This window comes from Dermacentor variabilis, unplaced genomic scaffold (genome assembly GCF_050947875.1).
Source record: "Dermacentor variabilis isolate Ectoservices unplaced genomic scaffold, ASM5094787v1 scaffold_12, whole genome shotgun sequence".
Lineage (NCBI taxonomy): Eukaryota > Metazoa > Arthropoda > Arachnida > Ixodida > Ixodidae > Dermacentor > Dermacentor variabilis.
The window spans coordinates 29,919,171-29,932,931 of NW_027460280.1; the positions used below are offsets into that span (position 1 = coordinate 29,919,171).

The 13,761-nt window shown below is 48.7% G+C and overlaps 1 protein-coding gene across 1 annotated transcript; it reads left to right on the forward strand.

Moving 5' to 3' along the window:
• The first annotated feature begins 5,331 nt into the window (after positions 1-5,331).
• On the forward strand, positions 5,332-8,173 carry LOC142566240 (uncharacterized). The gene is made up of 3 exons (XM_075677080.1): positions 5,332-5,935; positions 6,547-6,749; positions 7,464-8,173. Exons 1-3 carry the CDS (start codon positions 5,626-5,628, stop codon positions 7,950-7,952), a joined length of 1,002 nt encoding a protein of 333 aa, XP_075533195.1. The 5' UTR covers positions 5,332-5,625; the 3' UTR covers positions 7,953-8,173.
• The last annotated feature ends 5,588 nt before the right edge of the window (positions 8,174-13,761 follow it).

Here is a 13,761-nt window from a genome sequence, read left to right on the forward strand (position 1 = left end):
ATCAGACACAAGCACCGTAACGACCCGCAGGCTCGCTACGTGGACGCAGCCAAGTATCCGGGCCGAAACGCCTTCGCCATCAGCGTCACAGACTACAGGGAGTCGACACTGGCGTTGGCGACAATTCTCGCCAAACGCGCGGACACTCCTCCCCCCTACACCTGCATCATGTGGGTTCCGGGACACGAGGGACTCGAGGGGAATGAAGCGGCACACACCGCGACCTGCGCAAGCGTCAACCGGGCTTCCCCGCAAGGCATTCTAGAAAGGTCCCACCCACACAAATCAGCGGAGGAAACGGAAACGATACCGTTAACTTACCAAGCACTACTACAACACTATCGGCTTGGACGCAGGGTGTACCCTCCACCACATCCCAAACTAACAAGAAACGAAGGCACCGACTACAGGCGACTCCAGAGCAATACCTTTACCCACAGAATCTTGCTGCATCATTTCCACTCGACGCTATACAGCTACACCTGTCCACACTGCAACGTGCCTGACACCCTGGCGCACCTCCTCCTGCATTGCAAGAACACCCCAGCAAGCATCAGAGTGACACAACTAATAGCAGACGCAGATCCAAACCTCCTCGCTGAAACGTGGGAGGCTGCGATCTCCAAGCCGGACCTGGTCGACCAGCGCGAACTAGTCGCCCGGGCCCGGAGGGCGATCCAAGCCAGAGGGTTCCTGGAATAAGGGACCCTCCCACCTCGACTGACAAGTCACGACTTCAAATAAAGGTTTCATTCTCTCTCTCAAGCTCAAAGCATGCACAAAAACTTATGATTTCGTCGCCGGCACGGAGCCCCGAAAAGCACGTCCATTCGCCACAGAATCCGCATGGTGCCTCGATGCGCGCGCCCTCTCGCACTGCGGCGGAGGGGAGCGCGCGCATCGAGGCACCCTATACCTCCGCAGAGCACAGGCCACGCGCTCGCCTGTCCCCTTTCATAAAGGACTGCCCTGTACGTCGCTTGAACCAATCTCAGCGAACTGCAATACATCCAGTGCTCCTCAGGGGCCCGTATCCCTGCGTGTTCTCCACAGCAACGCTATTTGGTTGTGACCAACGTTGAGCAGCAGATATGGCTTACTCCAGTGTGAGGAAAGATAGGATATGGTTTTGGCTCTAGGTGCGTCAAGTGGACCTAGAAGGCGCGCAGCTGAGCTATTTCAACGCTGGCATCCAGTTACGCGTCCGAGCTCAATGACGATTGTGCGTGCATATGAAACGCTGAGACAGACTGGTACTTTTACGAATAAACGACATAAATCTTCGATCCTGGGCGAGGACGTGGAGACAGATATTCTGTCAAAGTTTTCTTCAGACCCACATGCAAGTGTTCGTAGTGTGGGTGCTGTTGCAGGAGTGTCAAAGTATTCAGTGTAGAGAGTACTTAAGAAGAGACAACTTTATCCGTACCACGTGCAGCTGCACCAGATGTTGGAGCCGCGCGATTTCCAAAATCGAAAGGACTTTGCAAAATTATAATGAAGACGGAAGAGGACCCAGGCTTTGTCAACAAAATACTGTGGACCGATGAAGCTACCTTCTCATGTGAACATCCACAATTGGAGCAACGAAAATTCTCACTGGGTTTTGAAGATATATACATCACCAATATCAGTGGTCGGTTAATGTGTGGTGTGGAATTTACGGTGGCACTATCATTGGCCCCGTGTTTTTTGAGAACGCGCTTACAGTCGAAAGATACGTCAATGACATCCTTGATGGGGCGTTTGAGGATTTTCTTTGCGTGATTCCATAGGCTAAGATCAAGGATATTTAGTATCAGCATGCCTGATGGTGCTCACGCGCACGGCAGCAGCAAAGCTTGCAAATGGCTCCATGAAGTAGTCCCGCAGCAGAGGATTGGACGGCATGGACCCATTGCTTGGCCGGCACGGTCGCCAGATTTAACTTATCTCGATTTCTTTCTGTTGGGCTACGTCAAGGATCAAGTATATACCGGACACCAACCACAGCATCAGAGAACCTAAAAGAAATAATAAGCAAGTCTGCAACTCCATCCCTGATGCCATGATCAAGAACGTGTCGGAAAATGTGCCTATGAGATGCCAAATGTGCATCGCAGCAGATGGTGACCTCTTCAAACACGCATTATAATGAAAGGGCGCTTTTTGGATTGAAGCTCACCGGAAAATCATTCCCGCCCTAACGCCGCCTCCCCAACCAATCCCATTACACTCCATCGACAGGCTGCCAGCTCTTGCCCATTTCAAGCATCAAAAAATAAACTATGTTTTTTGTTTCCTTTCGTCTCCTTAGACGCTTTATCGCTTCGGCACTGCTCGGCCAGCAGCACGCATTTGCGCCGTCATGCGATAAAAGTCGCATGCCCAGATACCTACACCAGGCATAGCGCCCTATCGCGGGCCAGTCTCGCTGCAGCCGATCTTGTTCATCCATCGCACGCTTGAGAGCAGCACAATAACAGTGCGCAATTGCCCCGTCACGTGGTATTTTTTTATATTTCGCGGGCTTCTTTTTGGAAAGCTGAAGAAAGGACCACGTGAGATATATCGTGTTGGAAGCAATTAGAGGTTTCTCAAGGTTCTCTACAACTTTGCGTATCACACTTCGGGTCTGCAACCAATACTTAAAAAGTTGGTTAATTAAACATAACTAATCCGTTAGTTAAGGGGAAAATAAAATATAGCCTGAGTAGCTCTAGGCCAGTTCCAACATTATGCATTCGGTTTAACTCGCGTCCGGAGTGCCTTTCATTTTTAAAACTTTGGCTAAAGTTATGTGGGACAACCTGTATACGATAGGTACTGGCGGTTTGTGTGCGTAGGCAAAAAAGATGGCGGCCACCCCAGAGCTAAAAGAGCTAAAGCATAAAGCAAAAGCGTATAACGCCGGGTATGCCCCAGCTGCGTTTAATCGCGAGAAATGTGAAAACGTATTGTGATAAAAAAATATCGTAACAAAAAAGTAAAACCGGAATAGACACTGTTTTGGCATGGATTGCGGTTTGACGTCACTGGCTCTATAAGCAAACCACGTAACCTTATCTCAGTTCCCTTCCACCCGTACAATAGGTAGGCCGCGTGCGGTGATGACTGTGGAAGAACAGCGCCCCTACGAAGAACACCGTCGTGAACAGAAGCGGGAATGTGCGCGGCAACGGCGGGCCGCACGTGGACGAAGATCGTGCCGCATACGCCAAGCGTATGCACCTTCGGTTGGATCACCCTTACCGGCTCCACTCCCATCGTGATTGTGGGTGATTTCAACATAGACGTGTCTCGGACAGACGGAAAGTGGTTTGTGGCGTTTCTCTTGGAAAGGTTCGGCATTTAATGTTATACAAACATCAGTGTGCTCACGACGCGTTATCGGTCCTGTATAGGCCTCACATTGGCCAAGAACCTTTCCAGTGTCGTCACAGAGCCACTAGCCGTATGTCACAGCGATCATAAAGCGATATAGTCACCTTGGTGATCAAATAATTAATCCAAAAAAGCAAACAATAGAAAGTTAAAAATAAAAAGAAAGCATTGAGTATGCAATTTAATAAAACAACAAAAATCGCGAAAACGAAATTCGTTGTGGTATGTGTATTTTATTTGCAATCAACATATTTACCACCATATATACAGCTCAGCTGGTCATCCACCTTTACAGAGTGGAATGGCTCTGACTTTTTATCAGAGAGGCGCGGAGCAAATGCATGCACACGCACAAGTTACACAAGTCCAAATAACGTCCCTAATCTGCCGCGTTGTTTCAGCCACGACATCTTATGATTAATAATACGGGATTAGAGATAGCGGTAATCTTTTTCGACCAACCTCGCTAGAAGCCGCGTATACGGCAGAAATTGCACAATAATCACCAAGACAGTTTTAATTATCAAAATTTTGTTCACTTTTTAATGATGAGCAGGAGGCATGTCGTAAGTATATACTGCAGAAATTAAGTCAGCCAGTATTGAAAACCTAACCTTTCGCTATAGACTTAGCCCTGTTCGCTATAGACTGAGCCCTGTACCAGTTTCGAGAAATAAGTAGTAATCTTCAGTGATGTGCATTCCTGTTTGTTGCTGCACTGTAGGAAGATGCAGTACGGAACAATGTTGGCAGCGCTTTTCACGGCACATTTTGAATTCATATTTGTTGAAACTGGTGCACAGCGGTTGCAGCAAAATATTATTCTTTGGGTACTGCCTTACTTTGTTTCTGCAATTACAACGTTCGTGCCTTCGCAGTTGTTTTAGAAAAGTTGTATAGTTTGTTATTAAAAGAATGTTAATAAATGTTTTGGTAATTAACGCGTAGATTCTGATGTCCGCTTCTTTCATGGAGCTTGGACAGTAAAGGTTATCATTTTGTCTCGAATCCTGTATTTTTATTAATGAGAGAGGAGAAACACGATGAAAAAAAAAAAGCTGCTACGAGGTGGAGATCTGCGCGGTTCAGCCGACCACACGGACTTCCTTTTCCTGATATTCGGATATATATATATATATATATATATATATATATATATATATATATATATATATATATATATATATATATAATTTTTAGATTGAAAGCCTTATGCGGTAGAAAACGAAAATGTGACATGTGCAGCAAAGTGATGCGCCACAGTAATAAGCATCGCTAGTATGGTGTCTACAAACGCCCACATCGTATTTAAAGTTAATGTGCGTTAGTACCAACATCGTGCATTTCACCTGCGGCGTTCTACTGCTAAGTACTTGCTACACGTATAAGTGCAAGTACTTGCTGCACGCATAAATGCGTAGCGCAACGTTTAACACAACTTTAGCAATTGTATTTGCGAAACTTTACCAGAACTCTTCCTCTGGTTCCATGCTCAGAAAAAAGAAAAATGAAACGAAAAAGTCCGCACTACAAACACCTGGAAAGCCACATCGAACACGTCAGGAAATAGTTGACAGTTTGTGTTGAGACGCTATGGGTAATTGCAAAACTGCCTTTTGAATAAATGTTTCTTATTCCTTTCGTGTTCTTCACAATAGTACGCAATATGGCAAAATCGGACCGTTGATGCCTATAGGTGCCAGTGGGGTGGGAAAAGTAACCATAACATTGGTTCCTGAGTACCGAAAGTAAACTTGCGTACGAGACGTATACAGAGCAAATTAGGCCTTCACCAGCCATAAGTAGACCGCCGAACGTAACCAAATATCCGCCCTATGCGGATGATATCTGATAAGCGCCGTGTCGCTCAGTCTCGGCACGGGGTTTTGAATGACGTGAGCGAAACATTGCGAGCGAAGGAATGAGAACTGGCCGTGAATCAAGGTCGGCACCTTATAAGATGACGGGGAGACGGAGAGCATAAAGCAATGCCGGAGGTCACGGTGAAAAAAAGAAAAGAAAACGAATGAGAATCGAGCAAAATCAACAAATAAGAACTGCAAAAGAAGTGCGCACCTCCAAGTCATCTCGCCCTGACGAGCGAGTGAAAAACGCCGTGAGCGTGTGGTATAGTGATGACGTGATAAGGGAGCCAGATATCTTTTCCGCTGATTGACTACGCCGTAGAGCTGCGCACGCGATTCGTGTGGTGGAAAAAGCTTGAAGCACGGATCCCGCCGCAACTGTGCTACCACAGCTTCGATGCGGAAGAAACGCCGCCCGTGCTTCAGCCTGGCTTCGAGCGAAGACAGCGGCCTCGCGCCTGGCTCGATGCACCCGTGCTCCAGCACCGCCGTGGTGCCCGTGGTCGCCGAGCAGCGGCTCACGGCGGCCAAGCCTATTCACAGCGACGAGTCCCTGGCCGAGTTGTTCGCCCTCATCGAGAGCAACCCCTGCCTCTGGAAGAACGACTCGAGGAGCTTCAAAAACCTGCGACTCAAACGCTGCCTCTGGAAACGCTTTGCCGTTCACCTCCAGAAGCTTTTCCCCATGCTGGGACCGTTCACTGCTGGTGAGTTCAGTGATGCGGTGGTTCAGTGACCTGCCGACTACTCCGACTACACCCACGCGATCTCATGCGCACTTGCTTGAATATACCACGGGCGCACTTTTATGCCTTGTTAAAGCTAGTCTTTTTCGTAGTGACTGCACGGCGCCTAACTCCGTTGATGGGCATGTCAAGTAATCCGGCTTGAAGTTTGCACTAAATGTTAATTCGTCTCCGAAAGATCGACGAGCTCAAATCTGCTTTGGTCTTTCTGCTGACCATATTCGACTCTGTCTTATATATACGACGACCATCGGCACGATTCGGAGCACCAGCTGGTGCGTTGTACACGTTCGAATGAAATGACTTACTTGCGAGGAGGGAAGTAGTATTCTTGCGTTACAAAAATCGGTGATACATGCAGCGTGCTTCCGGTGCACTTGCTTGGATTAAGGCACAGCTATGGTCAGTCCTGTGCTACATTTAACCTTTTCAGTAATTAAGGCCGATTCATTTCGCGAGGAAATGCGCCGACGAGTGTTGTAGTCAGAAGCCGAAGGAACAGTATTTCATTCCTGCGTGTATGCATGTGCATATACGTGTGCCCTCTCCCAATGCCGCGCCTTCCATTGCAGACAATCTGCGGTACGTGTACAGCATCAAGCGACGCCAGTACTATGACGAATTGAAGGACAAGACTGCACGGACGAAGTCTGGAGAACTCGAATACACGGGTCGGTGGAAGTTCTTCGACTGCTTGAGCTTTCTACGGGTCCATTCGGAGCCCTACCGGCTTGCGGTCACCAGTCCGCTACTTCACTTTGAGAAAGACCAACTGGTGAGTCATGCCTGTGGCGCACGTGACTTTTCACGTGATCGTCGATGCAGCTACGTTTCTTTTTTTTAATTATTCGTCGCAAAAGCCTGTTTCCGCTCTTTCATTCTGCGGGCACGGTTAAGGCAGCGTTTGGGGAGCATCCGTGTGCCCACCTGAGAAACCAATGCCCGCCACGTGCCGTCCGTTACGTGCGCGCAAGAGTGTCTCGTCACTTCGTGTGATAAAGGCAGACGGTAGGAAACGTTTGGGGCTGAGCGCTTGAATATTGTTCGCCCTCAGTCACATTCGCGGTAGTATGCATGTCGTGAAAATGAATACTGGGGTTTTACGTGCCAAAACCACGATTCGATTATGAGGCACGCGTTAGTGAATTAATTTTGGCTACCTGCGGATCTTTGATCTGCCTCCAATGCACGGAAGACCGGCGTTTTTGTATTTCGCCCCCATCAAAATGCGGCCGCCGCGGCCGGGGTTTCATCCCGCGACATCAGGTTAGCAGCGCAACACCCCGCTAAGCCACCGTGAAATCCTCGTGATCGTGAAATCACGAGCATTGGAGGCGAACTTGTTCCTTTCGCTGTCATCGCTGTATTTCTGTAAGTGAGGACCTCTGTCGTCCTCGTTCACTCATCTTCCTTCAGGACTCTGGCGTCAAAAGCATAATAATTTGAGACATTTAATTCCCTTTTAATTATTTCGTTATCTTTTTCGCAGCTCGAGCTCGAGGAAGAGAACGACAATGTGCTGTTGGACGACGGTGAAGCGAGCGTAGTGGAACCCGATGAATCTAGCATCCTTCCCGACAGCATCCTCGAATCTTCCGAAGTCCTTGTTAACGACGAGCCGGCAGCGAACGTCTGCGCCGTGTACTCTAATGACCTCAGCTTCGAACCTTCGTCTCCTCGGCCCACCAAGAAGGCACGCCTCTCTGCCTCCAGCTTCGGCGTTCAGCCACTTGTCCCGGTAGATACGTGCAGCAGCAGCAACAGCAGCAGCAACGCCGTGCCTCAAGTCGAGAGCATGCAACCACCAACTACTGCCGTCGGCGGCTACTACGATGAGTGTGACCAGTTCGGCAATATCATTGCCAACTACATGCGTCGCCTGTCGGATGAGGACCGGCTAGAGTTCCACTGCCACATCATGAGCTGCACAAAGGACTTTTTCAAGTGCTTCACGCGTTTCAACAAACTGCGCCCGTGACTATACCTATATACTTCACTGTAACGGGAAAACTGGCGCGTCGCAAAAGTCACGTAAGCATCAAGCTGCACGTTTCAAGTTTCCACGTTTATGACCTATCCAGGTCGGCCTGTTTTTCTGGTTATGTCATCTGATTTAAACAGGCTTCGCTCCTGTATTTTCTGTTTCCTGTTCGGAATTGCGTAAGGTGTGGTGTTAATAAATATATTGGTACAAAACCACCGACGCGCTTACAGTCTCTTCGGTATCATCAGGCTCTTTGATCTAGGTCACCGTTTGTCTGCATTACTACGTGAATCATGTACGTCAGTCATTTGTCGGGCCCTTAATTATGAACGCAAATGAAGCTGACGCTCAGGAGCAGGAGCGCCTCTCAGGAACCCGTAGTATGCATGGCCATTATCGAGACAGACATCAGAGCTTTCTTCAGGCCTTGCCCGGAGGGGCAGCGCCGGCACTGAATACGATTTCAACTGATTAGCTCTCGTATCGCGTCTTGTTCATCGCAGCCTGCACTAGCTTTTCAGCCCCTTGTTGAAAGTAAAATTATCTTCTGACCACTACTCACAAAGGTTCAGCCTGGGAAAAGGAAAACATTTTAACCGTATCAAAATCATTTATGTCGTATACATGGGTGAAACTGCTTGTCGCAGCGCTGTGAGGAAATTGACGAAGCAAAAAAAAAAAGGAAAGATCTTTTGTGGTAGTTATCTACATGCTGCGTAAGCATTTGCTACTAATCATCTGCTGTTGCGTCGTCGTATGCTGTTGTGTTTAACATGCTGTGTTTGGTATAATTGCGAGAAACACCGCGAAAGAATCGTGAAACGGAGAAGCGCGGTTGCAACACCGAAATGTTAACTGAGACCAGCATGAGACCACGGAAGAAGAGGCGAGTAGTGGCAATGTTAACATGTTATATGATGGTGCGTTTGGATGATGCCGCTGCTTCGTGGAAGATAAGCACTCGCCGATGCGTGCTGTAGTACGTGACGTAATTGAACAGCCTCACGTTTGGTAGATCTCGTACGTAGACGTGGTCGATGACGCTACCTCCTCTCGATGCGAACCATTACAACCGTAACCGTACTCCGGCAGTGGCTGCGTATGGCGTACCTTGAAAGCGATCTGAGATGTAGACAGAGTGCGCTTAGTGCTGATAGCTTCGTGTGCGCTGTTCTCGCCGCTTAGTTCGCGTTGAAGCAAGAGGCTGCACGAAGATCGATTCGCTCGCTTTTGAAGGCCCTATCTCGTATGTGATCATCTTAGGTGACGGAGGGACGGCCCGGTTTTCTCGTTGGGTAGGCATAGAAATGCTTACGTACTAAAGTTTTCCCATTTCCTTCCCGTACGGGAGGGGTTGGAAAGCGGGTTTCACCCTGTTTAGCTGCCTTCTTAGGTGTTACGGGTGCTGTCTAGCTTCCCATGGCACATTCACCTCGGTGCTACCGACCTCGGAGGCGCGCGGGCACAAAACATGACACACACACAGTGATAACAAACCAAACGCTTTATTGGGTCTTCCAAACGAGACGCGCTGGCTTCCGGGAAGTTTGATAACTAGGCGTGAAGTGGGCAAGAAGCCGATGTATTCACCGGTGCTTCGTGCTGCAGCGTCCGTCGTCGTTCGATGTTCTCGGTCGTGGCCACCTTGGCAGACGCCAATTTCATATGCTTCCGCTCCAGTCGGTCTCTCGTCGTTGTCTCCTCTTGGCCCTGGCCCTTGGCACTTTCTTCTCTCGTATAAATGCGAGAACGACCGCCAAAGAACCGTGAAACGGAGAAGCGTGGTTGCAACGCCCAACTGTTAAGTCAGACCTGCACGAGACGACGTAGAAGAGGCGAGTAGAAGCAGCGTTCACTGGTGTTATACATAGCCCGCAGTGGATGTGGACGTGGAATGAAATGGCCAGGGAGATGCAGCAAAGGAAGGAAATATATGAAATATTCATTAGGTTCACTGAACCATTATGAACCGTACGTGATCAACCGTGTTCCGGCTGCGGCTACGTCTGGCGCGGCGGCGCGGCCCGTATCTTGAAAGCGATCTGCGAAAGCGGCCGAGTGTGGCATGTGCTCGCAGCTGCGTGAGCCCTTTGTTCTCGCCGCTTCGTTGGCGCTGAAGCGAGAGGCAGCACGCAGGTGAATTCGCTCGCTGCTGCGGGCGCTATATCGAAAGCGATCGTCTTAAGGTACGGACGGAGGGATGGTTCTTCCGTTGGGCAAGGATAGAAATTCTTGTGCATTTAAAACAATCGGATTTCAGTGTGTCCTTATTATCCATGAATTCGTAAGTGCCGTTGAACACCAGCTGCTGCCTAGAGGACGTGTTCGAATAGGTCTCCTTCTGCAGCTACACAGTACTGAGTCCGCTTTATCTAATATTCTGTGGCTTTCTTGATGACCGCCGATTGAATTCTATGGCAGACATCCGTTATCCTAGTCTTAAGCACATCTGACGTCCGTCTCGACCCTGCAAACACGATCTTTCAAATAACCCCTAAGAAAGAAATCAAGTTGAAAGAGGTCAAGTGATCTAGCCGGCCAAATTACAGGTCCGTGCCTTTCAATTTACTGCGCATGAAAAGTCGCATCCAACCAGTTTCCTACTCGGATGCTGCTGTGTGCTGGCGCCCCATCTTGCTGATACCACAGAAGTGGAAGATGTGACAGCGGAACTTCGCTGAGAAACTCTTCCACCACTACTTCAAGGATTTCGTCCACGTAACGCTGTCCAGTCAGTGTGTGATCGAAGAAGATGGGCCGATTATAGCACCACAATTCCGCACCACACATTGAACGACCACTGGTACTGGTGCCGAGTGCGCTTTACCCAGTGTGGATTGGAGTAACTCCAATTGCGTGCATTATGCAAATTTACCTGGCCGTTTGCGCAAAGGTTGGCTTCATCTGTGCACATGATGTTGCTCGAAAAGTCTGGTGACTCATCGGCTTTTGTGAGGACCCAGTTCGAGAAATCTCGAATCCTGCAGGATTCTGCAGGTCCCTATTTTCCAAGCATCGGTGCCGATTAAAGTGGCACGGGTGAAATTTTCTATGTTCTCGTGTACCACTGCCAAGCCTCTGTAGGGTGCGTCGGCCTCGTCAAGCCTTCTCATTGGCTTTTTACCCGTCGTGGTTGCTCAGTGACTGTGGTGTTGGGCTGCTGAGCACGAGGTAGCGGGATCGAATCCCGGCCACGGCGGCCGCATATCGATGTAGGCGAAATGCGAAAACACCCGTGTACTTAAATTTAGGTGCACGTTAAAGAACCCCAGGTGGTCGAAATTTCCGGAGTCCTCCACTACGGCGTGCCTCATAATCGGAAAGTGGTTTTGGCACGTAAAACCCCATAATTTTTTTTCATTGGCTTTTTGCCGCCGCACCCAACATCCGAAAGATGTTAAATAAACATAATCTATTGTATCGTATTGTATTGTAAAGGCCGAGTCATTTAGAATCCTCCAAGCTGATGCCTTGTAAATTGGTACCTGCGGGGCCACGTCCCGCGCGCTAGCATGAGGGTTTGAGGCCATAAATGCCCGAACATCCGTGCGTAGGCAATGTTGCGCACTCCAGGGTAGCGTATCGTACTGCTGCCGAGTTGTAGCGACGCCTGTTTAACGAAGCTCGACCGACGTTACTATTCGGTAGCGTGGCGTTGCCGGTGGGCTGCAGGCATCCGGAAGACCATGGCGACCGGGCAAGGACGAGACGATTTCTAGTGTGAAACTTGCACGGTTTATTCAAAGGTTGGTGAAAGATGATAAGAAGAGAATGAAGTGATAAAAGTACATTTCGGAGCCGCTTAAATAGGCTCTCTAATATCGTGGGATGGCTCTTGCTCCCGTCGACGTCACGTGACAGGCACAGAGTCTGGTTTATGGATGGGCGCCCGGCCTCCGTTGATACCAAGCCTGCAGCGAGGAAAGAGCGTCCCGCCTCCGTATATACCAAGCCGCAGGTGCAGGAATGTAGACGTTTTTTCGCTTCTTCCAGGCGACGTTAATTTGGTTCGCGGAAAGGGCGACTTATCCATTCTCCCAGTTGACGTATTTCCCAGCGCGCCTCTGCAGGCGGCAGTCCGCAGTCCTGGTAATAGTAGACAGCTGAACCCTTCTCTTTCGCGCGTTGCCGGTTCTCGAAAGTACTCCTGTAGAGCTTGACAGTTCGAGGAAAGGGTCCCTCTAAAGTCGCACACACACAAAAGGGGCCTGTAAACACTGCGGGGCTTCCGCCAGACCGACATACACTTGAGACGACCATGGCAAATTAGGAAGTCACACTTTGTTTCGATGAGGCATGGTGGGCGAGAATCCTTTTTTTCGCGGGGTGCTAGACGCCAACCGTAACAGCTAGGACTCAAAGATGGAGTCATTCGCTGCTGTTTCTGAAAGCTGCCGGTTTGTCTCAGGTTTTCATAATTTATGATGATGGTCGATGCTTGGTCTACCGCCACACTTCCATGACTGATACAGTTATATTTGCGGTCTTCTAGCTCTTGTTTCTATTTGCAGCTCCCAAGGCGAGGATCATGTTTTCCTCCTGCTCATTAGAGAAAGACATGGCAATTGGGACGAAACAAAACGCACCTTTAAACCTTTGAATTGACGTTGCCAATTCACCTTTATGGTGACAAATTTTGTGGCAAAAAAAAAGAAAAAAAAACATCCGTGCACTTTATCTACGCTAAGACAACAGCTATCACATCTTGTGTCCAACTAACACCAAACGCGACGTGTTACTTCGGCCGCGGAGAGTCAGATAAGGCACCATATCGATAACGATGTTTTTCTTTATATCCTTCATTTCGTTCTGGATAACTCAGAGCGAGCCTGTTTGAGGGCGCTGTTTTATGATCCGGGTGGGATTACAGCTTCTTGGTATTCTCAATATTTCGCGGGGCTTATTTATCAGTCGGAAAAAAGTTTCTATGCAATTAGTACGTCGCTGAGAATACCGCCCTTGGAACAACCCCCTCTGCTGATTGTGACGGCACTTTCACGGGCGCCTACCATTGGAGGAAAATGCCGACACCTGAGCGGGCTCGACGATTGGCAGAAAATGACGTGACCCCGAGACACCGAAGGGGTTAAAAGCGAGAGACAGGGAGCAGAGACAAGCATTCCTTCATTCATCTCTTTCGGGCTTGCCACGGGCCGCAGTGTCCGATTTGCTGCCGGCCATCGATGACTTTATGACTGTTCATTACTTTGTGTTATTACTGTAAATAATGTAAATAAACCTTCAGTTTCATCTCAAAATCCTCCTCAACGTCGGCCAACCCCTGCACCCAACGGCAAGATCCAATAATACCTTTAAAAATAATTTTTGATTGGCTACCTCCTTCTCTTTCAAAAATATAATAAACTTTGTCATGTGCTTCTATATAAATATATTGTATATGTGCATAGTGTCTACAGTGGAAGTTTAAAACAATGTTGAAGTGAGAAAACACGGATGAGGCAGCCGCCGCTGGTGCTTGTCCTCCTATTGTCAGGATTTGCAGACAGAAAGCGAAAGTATGAATTAAAAGCCGTGCTCGTCAGCGCCAACAATGATGCGGTAAGTACTAGCCAATATGAAATTTTAAGTGAAAAAGTCGAGGCAAGTCGAAAGAAACCTCAAATGATGTGGGTGACAAAATTCTGGTAATGACATCTTAGGTGTGTGTGTGGGAGAGGGGGGCATGCTTCAAGATCGCCGGGGGGACCTTAGATCCACCTAAGATCCCTGAATAAAACTAAAAGGTAGCGACATTCCTCCTCGCCACACTTCTCCTTCTCCTGACCGTTTTGTAGCTCGCCCT